This window comes from Phyllobates terribilis, unplaced genomic scaffold (genome assembly GCF_046119375.1).
Source record: "Phyllobates terribilis strain yellow unplaced genomic scaffold, ASM4611937v1 Scaffold_7__3_contigs__length_470593459, whole genome shotgun sequence".
Taxonomy (NCBI): domain Eukaryota; kingdom Metazoa; phylum Chordata; class Amphibia; order Anura; family Dendrobatidae; genus Phyllobates; species Phyllobates terribilis.
Genome location: NW_027362767.1, coordinates 135,070,197 through 135,084,520, shown reverse-complemented (window position 1 = coordinate 135,084,520; position 14,324 = coordinate 135,070,197). Strand labels below are relative to the sequence as shown.

The following is a 14,324-nucleotide window of genomic DNA, read 5'->3' as shown; positions in this document are numbered from 1 at the left end:
GGAGCAGTGGTGTAACGTGTGACCCTGCTGTCTACATCTATGGGAGCAGTAATGTAGGGGACGGAGAAAGGTCACACACTACACCACTGCTGTCTTAGAAATGTGTGACTCTATGTTCACTTGTATGGGAAATAAATCAAAAATAAATGAGCAGGGTCACATAAAAACATATCATAACTTTGAACAAAGTAATTTCCATCTTATTGAACTCCCTAGATTCCCCATATAGTCCAGTGAATACATAATATCCTGCAGATAATAATTTCACAAGCCCCCCTACATAAAATAAACTTGCATGCTTTAGTGTCTTTCATGTGACACTAAATGGTGTTTAGCCTTATTTACCCTAATAAATAAAAAAAAAAAATGACGTGGCGTGCCCCCTATTTTTGGTAGCCAGCAAAGGTAAAGCAAACAGCTGCGAGCTGATACCATCAGGCTGGGAAGGTCCCTGGTTATTGGACCCTTCCCAGCCTAAAAAAAAATAGCCCGTAGCCGCCTCAGAAGTGGCACATCACAGGAGATCTCCAATTCTGGCACTTTGCCCGGCTCTTCCCAATTGCCCTGGTGCGGTGGCAATTTGGGTAATGGTAGTTGGGGTTGATGTCAGCTGTGAATTGTCAAAAATCACATCCAGCATCAAGCCCTGCAGTAAATAATGGAGAGGTTTCTTACGAACCCAGTAATGGTCTACCATAGTAATCTGTAAAACATTAAAAGGAGAGAAATAAAGACAAGACACTGACCCCTGTTCACCAATTTATTAGAAAACAAAAAGTTCCCACGCAGGTCTGACGTAGCCCTTGGTGTTCCCACAACGATCCCTGAATCTGACGTCCAAAGGCTATGGCGTCTTGTTAGAAAACCAAGCTCCACAGGCTGTAGCCGCAGCCACTCCGGGGGCCACTGGTGATGTCAGTAACTGCACTACACTGTATAGTGGCCCCACAGAATAATGTGCCCCACACTATATTTGTCCCCATCCTGGTATATTATTATAGCGCTATTTATTCCATGGTGCTTTACATGTTAAAAGGAGTGTATATAATGAAAAACAAGTACAATAATCATGAGCAATAAAAGTCAGTGACTGGTAGCGGAGGAGCGAGGACCCTGCCCGTAAGGGCTCAGTCTACAAGGGATGGGTGGTGATACAGTAGGTGAGGGTAATGTCTGGGTATATGTCCCTTATGTTAGTATATGTATTCCATTCTGGTATGTCCCCATTCCAGCACGTGTCCCTATCCTGATATGTTGGCGGTGATCACTGACATGATATGATCATCGCTCCCCACATCACCCCAATCTTCTGATACCTCCTCTGCCCACAGGCTCCTGTCATAGCATGCACTGAGCAGTGTGGGCAATGACCGGGAGAAAGTGCAGCATACATTGTGGGCTACACAAAGATGGTGCCCATCTCCCACAGCGATGACTTGGATAGCCCGGTTCACAGCCTCAATACGAGAGATGCGGTCAGACAGCAACTGCAGTCTCCTGTGCCCAGGGGATGCCGTATTTGAGGTGTCGTGCTCAGACACTTGCACACCCCCAAATGCAAATGGTAGCCCCCAGTGGCTAAAGTAAAAATTGAACTATTAAGTAGTAAATATATATTTCCATTAATAATACAAAAATAAAAATTGTGGCACCTTCACTTTAAATTGCTGCTTGGATCAATGTCTCCCCCTGGTGGTTAGGACAGGATTTGCTCTGAGCAGTCTTGCAGTGAGGATGCATCTCTACTAAACCTCAATACTCCAGAATTAAAATGGGTTGTACCACAAGTCTATTTTGCTGCCAAGGCAACTATTTTAGGGACCAAATCTTCTTCACTGGTGATGAGCTTGGTATAGGGGTACAGATGGGTCAATGCCTGTGTAAGATGAAGGTGTCAACTGACCGGGGAGGTAGGTACGAACCACAATACAGTTGTGGTCCCTTTTAAGACTGGAAGGGAAAAATAGTGTGTGTACCTGAACGAACCATTACTTATAGGATTTTAGGACCCCAATCCCCCCTCCTGTGCAATAAATCTTGGAAGGGGGAGCTGGTATATCACAGCGCTTCTGATTAAATGTCACTGGTCCTATTGGAGACTGTTGTGTGGTTCTTCAAAGCACCATCAGCTGTATATTCCTCTGCGTCCCAGGGATTCGGAACAGACGACCTCTATGAGGCCAGACATGCAGTATGCGCCAGCATTTCATCTGCACAGAACAAAGACTTCTTGCTGCATTATCAGGAAAATGTCTTCAGGTTCCAGAATAGAAATAATCACTGGGAGTCAGATCTGGACTGGCGGGTGGACATTCCCGATAGCGGCTTGTGATGTATGAGCTGCTGCATTATCGTAAAGCAACAACACATCTGCCTCATAACGGCTCCATTGTTGGAGCATCGGAGTCTCCAGTGATTGTTGTGTGGCATGAATTCTACTAGAACACCTTCTGTATCCCAAAAACCTGTTGCCATGATCTTCCCAGCTGACTGCTGGACACTAGTGTTAAGCCTTACTGACAAAATATCAGCACGCTCGCTCAGCACTCCTCATGCATCCAGTCCACCCTTGGTTTAATCTCAGGATCATGGTGGTGAACCCATGTTTCATCACCCATAGTAATTTGAGAATAAGTCACTCGCCTAAATTGTTCAACCTTGGTGGCACCCACCATGAACTGACAATAAGACTGGAAACCATACCAACTTAAAAAGCCTAATTCATGAGCTATAACGCACTAAACTATATTCCAAAGTTACAACCTCCAATTTATGGAACATTTCCTCTGAAGAAGCTTTGACCAAAAGGTGCATCACCCCCACATACAGCAATCATCTTTATGGATTTCTTTAGGCTTTTCTTCCTTTGTAAGGCATTTCACCACAGAAGAAAGCTCAAAATCCTTCACTTTTTTTTGTGTAAAGCTGCATTGTACTGCACTTGCCATCCTGTCACTTCCAGTGCTTTCATCAGACTTCTATACTGTGCTCACGATGTAGTTCATCTGACAGAACACGGGGTAGATTACTTACTGAACACAACTTGTACATCATCTCCCTTCCCCCAGGTATTGCCCAATTTCTCACCATAGAAGTTCCCATTCCATTCTGTTATGGACCCTCCCCAGGAGCCGCACTCACATGAACACAAATCAGCAGGATCATTCAATGATGTTTAATTGACAGAATGAAGAGGAGGCACCCCCCGCCTCCTGGAAATAACATACTGAACACGCAAAAGTCAAATTGTATCCAAAATTTATTGACAGTCGGGGTACAGGCTACAGTATCCTGGTGTGATCAGAGCCTGGCCCCTCGCCATGTGTAGTCCGCTCTCCAGACGTAAAGGGCACCGCCACCGCACGGATCCGGAGCGTCCACATCTAATGCTGCTTCCGCCTGAAAGAGCAACCTATGGGGAGAGAAGAAGTCAGCAGCTGAAGTACCACCCTGACATTAGAGATGCCCCCAGACTAGCGCCAGAAGAGCACCCCAACACTACAGAGGTCCCTTGGACTACAGCTAGAGTAAGAGCACCACAACATTAAAAGTACTTAATGCGAAAAAAACCCCAAATCATGATAGCTGGCACATCAATCTGTACTACGAGTATGAGCCACTACTAAGAAACCACGCCAAAACATATAGAGAACATCGAAGGAGAAGATGTAGTTTTTAAAGATTAATAGTTACTGATTTGATCAATCACATATAGATTCATAAAAATACAAAGTGCAAATAACAGACGTGTGTAGGGGGGCGAGGATGAACAATCAAAAATTAGCAGCCTATAGAACCCAAAGAAGGGTTATACAGTTGGATGGATTGAGTACAAAAAAAGGAGAACCCCAAAAGGAGTTAAGTAACTACCCAAAAGAATCTCTTGACCCAAAAAGGTAACAGAGGGTGGCTCAAGAGACTATTTAAAAACTATCCCTGGAGGAAACTGTAGCCCAAGGTAATGGGTAAGACAAGTGCGGCTTCCCAACGAACGTTTCCTTGACAATTTATGACCCTGGAATATTTACTATAGCCGTTACCTTTTTGGGTCATGAGATTCTTAACTCCTTTTGGGCTTCTGCTTTTTCATACTCCATCCATCCAACTTTATATAGGCTTGCTGATGTCCTGGCTGCTAATTTTTGATTTTTCATGCTCGCCCCCTACACATGTCTGATATTTACACTTTGTACTTTTATGAATCTATATGTGATTAATAAAGTTACTGATTTTATCTTTAAAAACTTTATCTTCTCTGTTGTATTAAAAGTACTTAGTCTTACGAGGGCTTTCTTTGTGAGATCCATCCATGGCACCATTTAGTGCCAATTTTACGTAAATAATTGTATTTATAAGGCGCCAACATATTCTGCAGCACCTTGCAATTGAAAGCCTGCCTTCTTGAGTTTTTTTTTATAAGACATTGGACAGTTAAAATACAGGTACTACCGTGCACTCTCCTGCCGTGCTGCGCACTATGCAGCCCCCCAGCATTAGGCCTCAGCCAGACATCCGCTGATCACCGTTCCATTAGTCTGTGGCCATTTATGACCCCAGTCATACCTTAATCACACATGCAAGTCTATAAGCACCAATGGCGGCACCGAGTGCTTCCCAGCGCTGCATGATTTACACTGGTTTGACAAGAGAAACACTGACCGAAAAACCTAAACCAAACCGTTGCCAGCATATTTATGTACACAAATGTTGAGTTAGGCCACAACACGTTTCTCCTACCCAGAGGGACCAATTTTCTCTTGTGTATGATCCATGTGCATCACCAGCTATAGGAGCTGTCTGGCGAAAATCACTCATCAGGACAGGTTGTACCTCGATTGCCGGCACCACCACCCATTGCCAGAACATGGAATTTTAACCCAGTTACAAAATTGTGATCGGGCGTCTCGTCTGCTGCACATCACTCTCTACGGGGCTGCCGGTAAAAGCCTGGCACAGTACACACCTGACCCATAGGGAATGAATAGTCCAGCAGTGGTGCACGTACACTGCCTCCCCCCATCCTGCAGGGTCGGACCTGCGGTTGGACATTCTCTGGACAAATCGTTTTTTTCCAGCCAATGCCTCTAAAAGGGGGTTTTCTGATTTTGGAAAAAAAGCCCCTTAACCTATGACTTATACTCCACATATAAGTGATCAGCTGTTTAGTTTCTGGATGTAACCACTGACCGGAAGCAGAGATCTTGATAATAGTGCCAAATACTTAACAGTAGAAATTAACAGTCCCTTTACGTGCACAGAACTCACCCTCTGTCAGTCGTGCCTTGCCGCCGGTGGGCTGGCAGAGGACCGTGGAGCAGCCCACACACAGGACCACCGTCTGAGCATGGCTGAACACCGTGGTGATCTTATAACAACCTGCGGGAAGAGGGGGACACAGTCAGATGTTGCACAGTTAGTGACACAGAACAAGCCCCTCCCTCAGGACACTCACCTGGACACTTCACGTCCATGAAGTAGGAGTTGGGGCTTTGAACCAAGCGCTTCTTCTTGTGCTTCCGCTTCTCCTCCTCAGGAGAGGGGTGCAGGAGGTCTTTAGCGAGCTAAGGAGAGAGAACACAATCATACATCCACTAAATTATTAACCTCAGACCCCAAAAACAATACACACCCCCTGCAGAGACCCAATAAATATTCACCCCCAACTGAAATATAAACCCCAGTATACACCCCCTCCCCAAACGCAGGTAAAGAGATCCCCCTAAATACACACCCATCCTCCAAGCCAACTGAAGAGACCCAAAATAAACAATATACATAAGAGTTCAGGGGGTGTAGACCCCAACATACAGCTTCTTCCCTGAACCCAGCTGTAGAGACCCCTATAAAAACACACCCCTCCCCCACACCAACTGTAGAGACCCAAAAAACAAATACACACCCGCTGCCCCCCAAATTTAGAGGACCCCCCATATACACCCCTTCTTGAAGGCACCTGTAGAGACAATATAAACCCCAATATACACACTGTCCCAAGACAGCTGTGGAGACCCAAACTAAATATACACCCCCAATACACATGCCCCAGAAACCACCTAAACAGACCCCAAACACTGCACATAGACCACCCAACACCTAGTCTCACCAGCACATTCCTTGATGCAGCAGCTGAGCCCCTCAAAATGTTATCACCTGGTAGAGTAGCCCCCAATTACCAGCCCTAAGGATTAAAGTCGCTGTGTAAGGACACGTGAGCCCTCCATTAGTCAACAGTGCAGGGGGCCACACGGGTAACCATAGCAACAGTTTACACTTGGGGCCCCGCTAAAAGTTCTCACCCCCAACAGCAAAGGCAGACCGCTGAGCTCACAGGCTGGGGGGTCCACAGTCACATGACGATACAGGGAGCCTCCACTGCAGGCCTCGCTGCGCCATCTTGCCCGCGTTTCGTCCTCGTTAACCCCCTCTCTGCGCCCTCAGCAAAGTCCCCCATCATATAAATCCCAATCCTGGCCCCCACCCGGCTCCACAGGCAGTATTCCGCCACCCCAGGCCCAGCTCTGCTCCCCGTACTCACAGGCATGTTCTCAAGACGCGGCCGCTGCAGAAAAGGAGGGAGACCGGAAGCGGAACGCTGTATATAAGGTACAGCGGCCACAGAGCCCGGAAGTGACGTAATGGAGGCGCCGGCCCGCCATCTTAGGAAGGTCATTGGCAATCTTTATGATGAATTATCGTGGGTATTGGGGGCAGAAGTTGGTGTGGGGGGCACATAAGGCGTCCAGGAAGCTTTGTGTCACCCAGACAGAGGGTAGACGACTGGGGGCAGGGTGACTGTGGGGCCCGGGAACCAAACATAAGGCAGAGCAATGGAGGAGACAAGTCAGGACATGTCCTGTGATGCCTAGCACTGGGGGGGCACACAATAACGTTTATATTTTTCTGGATAGCTTTCTACCTCACTGAACACTGTATCTGGGGCTGCAGCGGCCGGTTACCAGCTGCCAGTTGTGACTTTTGACGTTTATTTATGGTGTCCATTTCTTACATGGCGGCTGAACGATACGCCAAATTCTTGAGGAGGCCGCCTTAGCCATGTACCCCCACCACGAGCCGTAGACGCCTCCTGTACACCTGTCTATATAAGATCTCACAGCTCACAGTGCATGTCAGACCAAATGAGAATTATGAGCTCAAAGGAACTGCCCAAGGAGCTCAGAGACAGAATTGTGGCAAGGCACAGATCTGGCCAAGGTTACAAAAGAATGTCTGCATTACTCCGGGTTCCTAAGAGCACAGTGGCCTCCATAATCCTTAAATGGAAGAAGTTTGGGACCACCAGAAGTCTTCTTAGACCTGGCCGTCCAGCCAAACTGAGCAATCATGGGAGAAGAGCCTTGGTGAGAGAGGTAAAGAAGGACCCCAAGATCACTGTGGCTGAGCTCCAGAGACGCAGTAGGGAGATGAGAGAAAGTTCCACAAAGTCAACTATCACTGCAGCCCTCCACCAGTCGGGCCTTTATGGCAGAGTGGCCCGACGGAAGCCTCTGCTCAGTGCAAGACATATGAAAGCCCGCATAGAGTTTGCTCAAAAACACATGAAGGACTCCTAGACTATGAGATATAAGATTCTCTGGTCTGATGAGACAAAGATAGACCGTTTTGGTGATATTTCTAAGCGGTATGTGTGGAGAAAAACCAGGCACTGCTCATCACCTACCCAATACAATCCCAACAGTGAAACATGGTGGTGCCAGCATCATGCTACGGGGGTGTTTTTTAGCTGCAGGGACAGGACGACTGGTTGTAATTGAAGGAAAAATGAATGCGGCCAAGTACAGAGAAATCCTGGATGAAAACCTCTTCCAGAGTGCTCTGGACCTCAGACTTTGCTGAAGGTTCACCTTCTTAAAAGACAACGACCCTAAGCACACAGCTAAAATAACAAAGGAGTGGCTTCAGAACAACTCTGTGACCATTCTTGACTGGCCAAGCCAGATCCCTGGCCTAAACCCAATTGAGCATCTCTGGAGAGACCTGAAAATGGCTGTCCACCAACGTTCACCATCCAACCTGACGAAACTGGAGAGGATCTGAAAAGAAGAATGGCAGAGGATCCCCAAATCCAGGTTTGAAAAACTTAAAGCATCATTCCCAAGAAGACTCATGGCTGTACTAGCTCAAAAGGGGGCTTCTACTCAATACTGAGCAAAGGGTCTGAATACTTATGACCCATGTGTTATTTCAGTTTTCTTTTTTTAATAAATTTGCAAAAAATTCTACATTTCTGTTTTTTTTCAGTCAAGATGGGGTGCAGCGTGCACTTTAATGAGGAAAAAAATGAACTTTTTAGAATTTACCAAATGGCTGCAATGAAACAAAGAGTGAAAAATTTAAAGCAGTCTGAATACTTTCCGTACCAACTGTATATAGCGCCATCAATTTCACAGTGCTTTACAGACATCAGCATCGCTGTCCCCATTGGGGCTCACAATCTACATTCACCATCAGTATGTCTTTAGAGTGTGGGAGGAAACCGGAGAACCTGGAGAAAACCCACACAAACACGGGGAGAACAGACAAACTCCTTGCAGATGTTGTCCTTGGTGGGATTTGAACCCAGGACCCCAGCGCTGTAAGGCTGCAGTGCTAATTACTGAGCCAACGTGCGCTCCCCTTCCCTGGTGGCTCCCGGGTGGAGTGCCTCCCCTTCCCTGGTGGCTCCCGGGTGGAGTGCCTCCCCTTCCCTGGTGGCTTCTGGGTGAAGTGCCTCCCCTTCCCTGGTGGCTGCTGAGAGGAGTGTCTTCAGTGTGGAGTGCCTCCCCTTTCCTGGTGGCTCCTGCGTGAAGTGTCTCCTGGGCAGAGTGCCTCCCTTTCCCTGGTGGCTCCTGGTTCACGGGTGGAGTGCCTCCCCTTCTCTGGTGGCTCATGGGTGGAGTGTCTCCTGGGCCGAGTGCCCCCCCTTCCGTGGTGGCTCCTGGGCCGAGTGCCTCCCCTAAAGTGGTGGCTCCCGGGCCGAGTGCCTCCCCTTCCCTGGTGGCTCCCGGGCCGAGTGCCTCCCCTTCCCTGGTGGCTCCCGGTCCGAGTGCCTCCCCTTCCCTGGCGGCTCCCGGGCCGAGTGCCTCCCCTTCCCTGGCGGCTCCCGGGCCGAGTGCCTCCCCTTCCCTGGCGGCTCCCGGGCCGAGTGCCTCCCCTTCCCTGGCGGCTCCCGGGCCGAGTGCCTCCCCTTCCCTGGCGGCTCCCGGGCCGAGTGCCTCCCCTTCCCTGGCGGCTCCCGGGCCGAGTGCCTCCCCTTCCCTGGCGGCTCCCGGGCCGAGTGCCTCCCCTTCCCTGGCGGCTCCCGGGCCGAGTGCCTCCCCTTCCCTGGCGGCTCCTGCGTGAAGTGTCTCCTGGGCCGAGTGCCTCCCCTTCCCTGGTGGCTCCAGCGTGAAGTGTCTCCTGGGCCGAGTGCCTCCCCTTCCCTGGTGGCTCCTGCGTGAAGTGTCTCCTGGGCCGAGTGCCTCCCCTTCCCTGGTGGCTCCTGCGTGAAGTGTCTCCTGGGCCGAGTGCCTCCCCTTCCCTGGTGGCTCCTGGGTGGGGTGCCTCCCCTTCCCTGGTGGCTCCTGGGTGGAATGTCTCCTGGGCCGTGTGCCTCCCTTTCCCTGGTGGATCCTGGGTCACGGGTGGAGTGCCTCCCCTTCCCTGGTGGCTCCTGCGTGAAGTGTCTCCTGGGCCGAGTGCCTCCCCTTCCCTGGTGGCTCCTGCGTGAAGTGTCTCCTGGGCCGAGTGCCTCCCCTTCCCTGGTGGCTCCTGCGTGAAGTGTCTCCTGGCTCGAGGGCCTCCCCTTCCCTGGTGGCTCCTGTGTGAAGTGTCTCCTGGGCCGAGTGCCTCCCCTTCCCTGGTGGCTCCTGCGTGAAGTGTCTCCTGGGCCGAGTGCCTCCCCTTCCCTGGTGGCTCCCGGGCGGAGTGCCTCCCCTTCCCTGGTGGCTCCCGGGTGGAGTGCCTCCCCTTCCCTGGTGGAGTGCCTCCCCTTCCCTGGTGGCTCCCGGGTGGAGTGCCTCCCCTTCCCTGGTGGAGTGCCTCCCCTTCCCTGGTGGCTCCCGGGTGGAGTGCCTCCCCTTCCCTGGTGGCTCCCGGGTGGAGTGCCTCCCCTTCCCTGGTGGCTCTCGGGTGGAGTGCCTCCCCTTCCCTGGTGGCTCTCGGGTGGAGTGCCTCCCCTTCCCTGGTGGCTCTCGGGTGGAGTGCCTCCCCTTCCCTAGTGGCTCTCGGGTGGAGTGCCTCCCCTTCCCTGGTGGCTCTCGGGTGGAGTGCCTCCCCTTCCCTGGTGGCTCTCGGGTGGAGTGCCTCCCCTTCCCTGGTGGCTCTCGGGTGGAGTGCCTCCCCTTCCCTGGTGGCTCTCGGGTGGAGTGCCTCCCCTTCCCTGGTGGCTCCCGGGTGGAGTGCCTCCCTGCCCTGGTGGCTCCCGGGTGGAGTGTCTCCTGGGTCGAGTGCCTCTCCTACCCTGGTGGCTCCCGGGTGGGGTGCCTTCCCTTCCCTGGTGGCTCCTGGGTCCCGGGTCGGGTGCCTCCCCTACCCTGGTGGCTCCTGGGTCCCGGGAAGGGTGCCTCCCCTACCCAGGTGGAGTACCTCCCCTTCCCTGGTGGCTCCTGGGTGGAGAGCCTCCCCTTCCCTGGTGGCTCCTGGGTGGAGAGCCTCCCCTTCCCTGGTGGCTCCTGGGTGGAGAGCCTCCCCTTCCCTGGTGGCTCCTGGGTGGAGAGCCTCCCCTTCCCTGGTGGCTCCTGGGTGGAGAGCCTCCCCTTTCCTGGTGGCTCCTGGGTGGAGAGCCTCCCCTTCCCTGGTGGCTCCTGGGTGGAGAGCCTCCCCTTTCCTGGTGGCTCCTGGGTGGAGAGCCTCCCCTTCCCTGGTGGCTCCTGGGTGGAGAGCCTCCCCTTCCCTGGTGGCTCCTGGGTGGAGTGCCTCCCCTTCCCTGCTGGCTCCCGGGTGGAGTGGCTCCTGGGCCGAGTGCCTCCCCTTCCCTGGTGGCTCCCGGGTGGAGGGTCTCCTGGGCCGAGTACCTCCCCCTCCCTGGTGGCTCCCGGGTGGAGGGTCTCCTGGGCCATGTGCCTCTCCCTCCCGGGTGGAGTGTCTCCTGGGTGGAGTGCCTCCCCTTCCCTGGTGGCTCTCGGGTGGAGTGCCTCCCCTTCCCTGGTGGCTCCCGGGTGGAGTGCCTCCCTGCCCTGGTGGCTCCCGGGTGGAGTGTCTCCTGGGTCGAGTGCCTCTCCTACCCTGGTGGCTCCCGGGTGGGGTGCCTTCCCTTCCCTGGTGGCTCCTGGGTCCCGGGTCGGGTGCCTCCCCTACCCTGGTGGCTCCTGGGTCCCGGGAAGGGTGCCTCCCCTACCCAGGTGGAGTACCTCCCCTTCCCTGGTGGCTCCTGGGTGGAGAGCCTCCCCTTCCCTGGTGGCTCCTGGGTGGAGAGCCTCCCCTTCCCTGGTGGCTCCTGGGTGGAGAGCCTCCCCTTCCCTGGTGGCTCCTGGGTGGAGAGCCTCCCCTTCCCTGGTGGCTCCTGGGTGGAGAGCCTCCCCTTCCCTGGTGGCTCCTGGGTGGAGAGCCTCCCCTTCCCTGGTGGCTCCTGGGTGGAGAGCCTCCCCTTTCCTGGTGGCTCCTGGGTGGAGAGCCTCCCCTTCCCTGGTGGCTCCTGGGTGGAGAGCCTCCCCTTCCCTGGTGGCTCCTGGGTGGAGTGCCTCCCCTTCCCTGCTGGCTCCCGGGTGGAGTGGCTCCTGGGCCGAGTGCCTCCCCTTCCCTGGTGGCTCCCGGGTGGAGGGTCTCCTGGGCCGAGTACCTCCCCCTCCCTGGTGGCTCCCGGGTGGAGGGTCTCCTGGGCCATGTGCCTCTCCCTCCCGGGTGGAGTGTCTCCTGGGCCGAGTGCCTCCCCTTCCCTGGTGGCTCCAGGGTGGAGGGTCTCCAGGGCAGAGTGCCTCCCCTTCCCTGGTGGCTCCCGGGTGGAGGGTCTCCTGGGCCGAGTGCCTCCCCTTCCCTGGTGGCTCCCGGGTGGGGTGCATCCTTTGCCCTGGTAGCTCCTGTGTCCCGGGTGGGGTACCTCCCCTTCACTGGAGGCTCCTGGGTCCCGGGTGGGGTGCCTCCCCTACCCTGGAGGCTCCTGGGTGGGGTGCCTCCCCTACCCTGGTGGCTCAGGGGTCCCGGGTGGGGTGCCTCCCCTACCCTGGTAGGTCCCGGGTGGAGTGCCTTTCCTTCCCTGGTGGCTCCTGGGTGGAGTGCCTTTCCTTCCCTGGTGGCTCCCGGGTGGGGTGCGTCCTTTGCCCTGGTAGCTCCTGTGTCCCGGGTGGGGTACCTCCCCTTCACTGGAGGCTCCTGGGTCCCGGGTGGGGTACCTCCCCTACCCTGGTGGCTCCTGGGTCCCGGGTGGGGTGCCTCCCCTACCCTGGAGGCTCAGGGGTCCCGGGTGGGGTGCCTCCCCTACCCTGGTGGCTCAGGGGTCCCGGGTGGGGTGCCTCCCCTACCCTGGTGGCTCAGGGGTGGAGTGCCTTTCCTTCCCTGGTGGAGTGCCTCCCCTTCCCTTAGTGGCTCCCGCGTGGAGTGCCTCCCCTTCCCGGGTGGCTCCCGCGTGGAGTGCCTCCCCTTCCCGGGTGGCTCCCGCGTGGAGTGCCTCCCCTTCCCGGGTGGCTCCCGCGTGGAGTGCCTCCCCTTCCCGGGTGGCTCCCGCGTGGAGTGCCTCCCCTTCCCGAGTGGCTCCCGCGTGGAGTGCCTCCCCTTCCCGGGTGGCTCCCGGGTGGGGTGCCTCCCCTACCCTGGAGGCTCCTGGTTCCCGGGTGGGGTGCCTCCCCTACCCTGAAGGCTCCTGGTTCCCGGGTGGGGTGCCTCCCCTACCCTGGAGGCTCCTGGGTCCCCGGTGGGGTGCCTCCCCTACCCTGGTGTCTCCTGGGTGGCGTGCCTCCCCTTCCCTGGTGGCTCCTGGGTGGCGTACCTCCCCTTCCCTGGTGGCTCCAGGGTCCCGGGTGGAGTGCCTCCCCTTCCCTGGTGGCTCCCGGGTCACGGGTGGAGTGCCTCCCCTTCCCTGGTGGCTCCCGGGTGGAGTGCCTCCCCTTCCCTGGTGGCTCCCGGGTGGAGTGCCTCCCCTTCCCTGGTGGCTCCCGGGTGGAGTGCCTCCCCTTCCCTGGTGGCTCCCGGGTGGAGGGCCTCCCCTTCCCTGGTGGCTCCCGGGTCGCGGGTGGAGGGCCTCCCCTTCCCTGGTGGCTCCCGGGTGGAGGGCCTCCCCTTCCCTGGTGGCTCCTGGGTCGCGGGTGGAGGGCCTCCCCTTCCCTGGTGGCTCCCGGGTCGCGGGTGGAGGGCCTCCCCTTCCCTGGTGGCTCCCGGGTGGAGTGCCTTCCCTTCCCTGGTGGCTCCCTGGTCACGGGTGGAGTGCCTCCCCTTCCCTGGTGGCTCCCGGGTCACGGGTGGAGTGCCTCCCCTTCCCTGGTGGCTCCCGGCTGGAGTGCCTCCCTTTCCATGGCGGCTCCCGGGTGGAGTGCCTCCCCTTCACTGGTGGAGTGCCTCCCCTTCCCTGGTGGCTCCCAGGTCACGGGTGGAGTGCCTCCCCTTCCCGGGTGGAGTGCCTCCCCTTCCCGGGTGGCTCCCTGGTGGAGTGCCTCCCTTTCCATGGCGGCTCCCTGGTGGGGTGCCTCCCCTTCCCTGGTGGAGTGCCTCCCCTTCCATGGTGGCTCCCGGGTGGAGTGTCTCCCATTCCGTGGTGGCTCCTGGGTGGAGTGTCTCCTGGGACGAGTGCCTCCCCTACCCTGGTGGCTCCCGGGTGGGGTGCGTCCCTTACCCTGGTGGCTCCTGGGTCCCGGGTGGGGTGCGTCCCTTACCCTGGTGGCTCCTGGGTCCCGGGTGGGGTGCGTCCCTTACCCTGGTGGCTCCTGGGTCCCGGGTGGGGTGCGTCCCTTACCCTGGTGGCTCCTGGGTCCAGGGTGGGGTGCGTCCCCTACCCTGGTGGCTCCTGGTTCCCGGGTGAGGTGCCTCCCTTTCCCTGGGGGCTCCTGGGTCCCGGGTGGGGTGCCTCCCCTTCCCTGGGGGCTCCTGGGTCCCGGGTGGGGTGCCTCCCCTACCCTGGAGGCTCCTGGGTCCCGGGTGGAGTGCCTCCCCTTCCCGGGTGGAGTGCCTCCCCTTCCCGGGTGGCTCCCGGGTGGAGTGCCTCCCCTTCCCGAGTGGCTCCCGCGAGGAGTGCCTCCCCTTCCCGGGTGGCTCCCGCGAGGAGTGCCTCCCCTTCCCGGGTGGCTCCCGCGTGGAGTGCCTCCCCTTCCCGGGTGGCTCCCGCGAGGAGTGCCTCCCCTTCCCGGGTGGCTCCCGCGTGGAGTGCCTCCCCTTCCCGGGTGGCTCCCGCGAGGAGTGCCTCCCCTTCCCGGGTGGCTCCC

At 56.4% G+C, this 14,324-nt stretch overlaps 1 protein-coding gene across 1 annotated transcript; it reads right to left on the bottom strand.

Moving 5' to 3' along the window:
* Positions 1–3,241: 3,241 nt before the first annotated feature.
* Positions 3,242–6,685, bottom strand: RPS27 (ribosomal protein S27). Its single transcript, XM_073639210.1, has 4 exons — positions 6,536–6,685; positions 5,453–5,561; positions 5,266–5,376; positions 3,242–3,412 (listed from the first exon to the last, which is right to left on the bottom strand). Exons 1-4 carry the CDS (start codon positions 6,668–6,670, stop codon positions 3,384–3,386), a joined length of 384 nt encoding a protein of 127 aa, XP_073495311.1. The 5' UTR covers positions 6,671–6,685; the 3' UTR covers positions 3,242–3,383.
* Between the last annotated feature and the right edge of the window lie 7,639 nt (positions 6,686–14,324).

What these genes read in the sequence shown, in the direction of transcription:
- RPS27 (XM_073639210.1), bottom strand. Translation starts at nt 6,670, where the DNA reads ATGACCTTCCTAAGATGGCGGGCCGGCGCCTCCATTACGTCACTTCCG. An exon ending in CGCGTCTTGAGAACATGCCT is followed by an intron (nt 5,562 to 6,535) that starts GTGAGTACGGGG and finishes CTCTCTCCTTAG; the next exon opens with CTCGCTAAAGACCTCCTGCA. An exon ending in CATGGACGTGAAGTGTCCAG is followed by an intron (nt 5,377 to 5,452) that starts GTGAGTGTCCTG and finishes CTCTTCCCGCAG; the next exon opens with GTTGTTATAAGATCACCACG.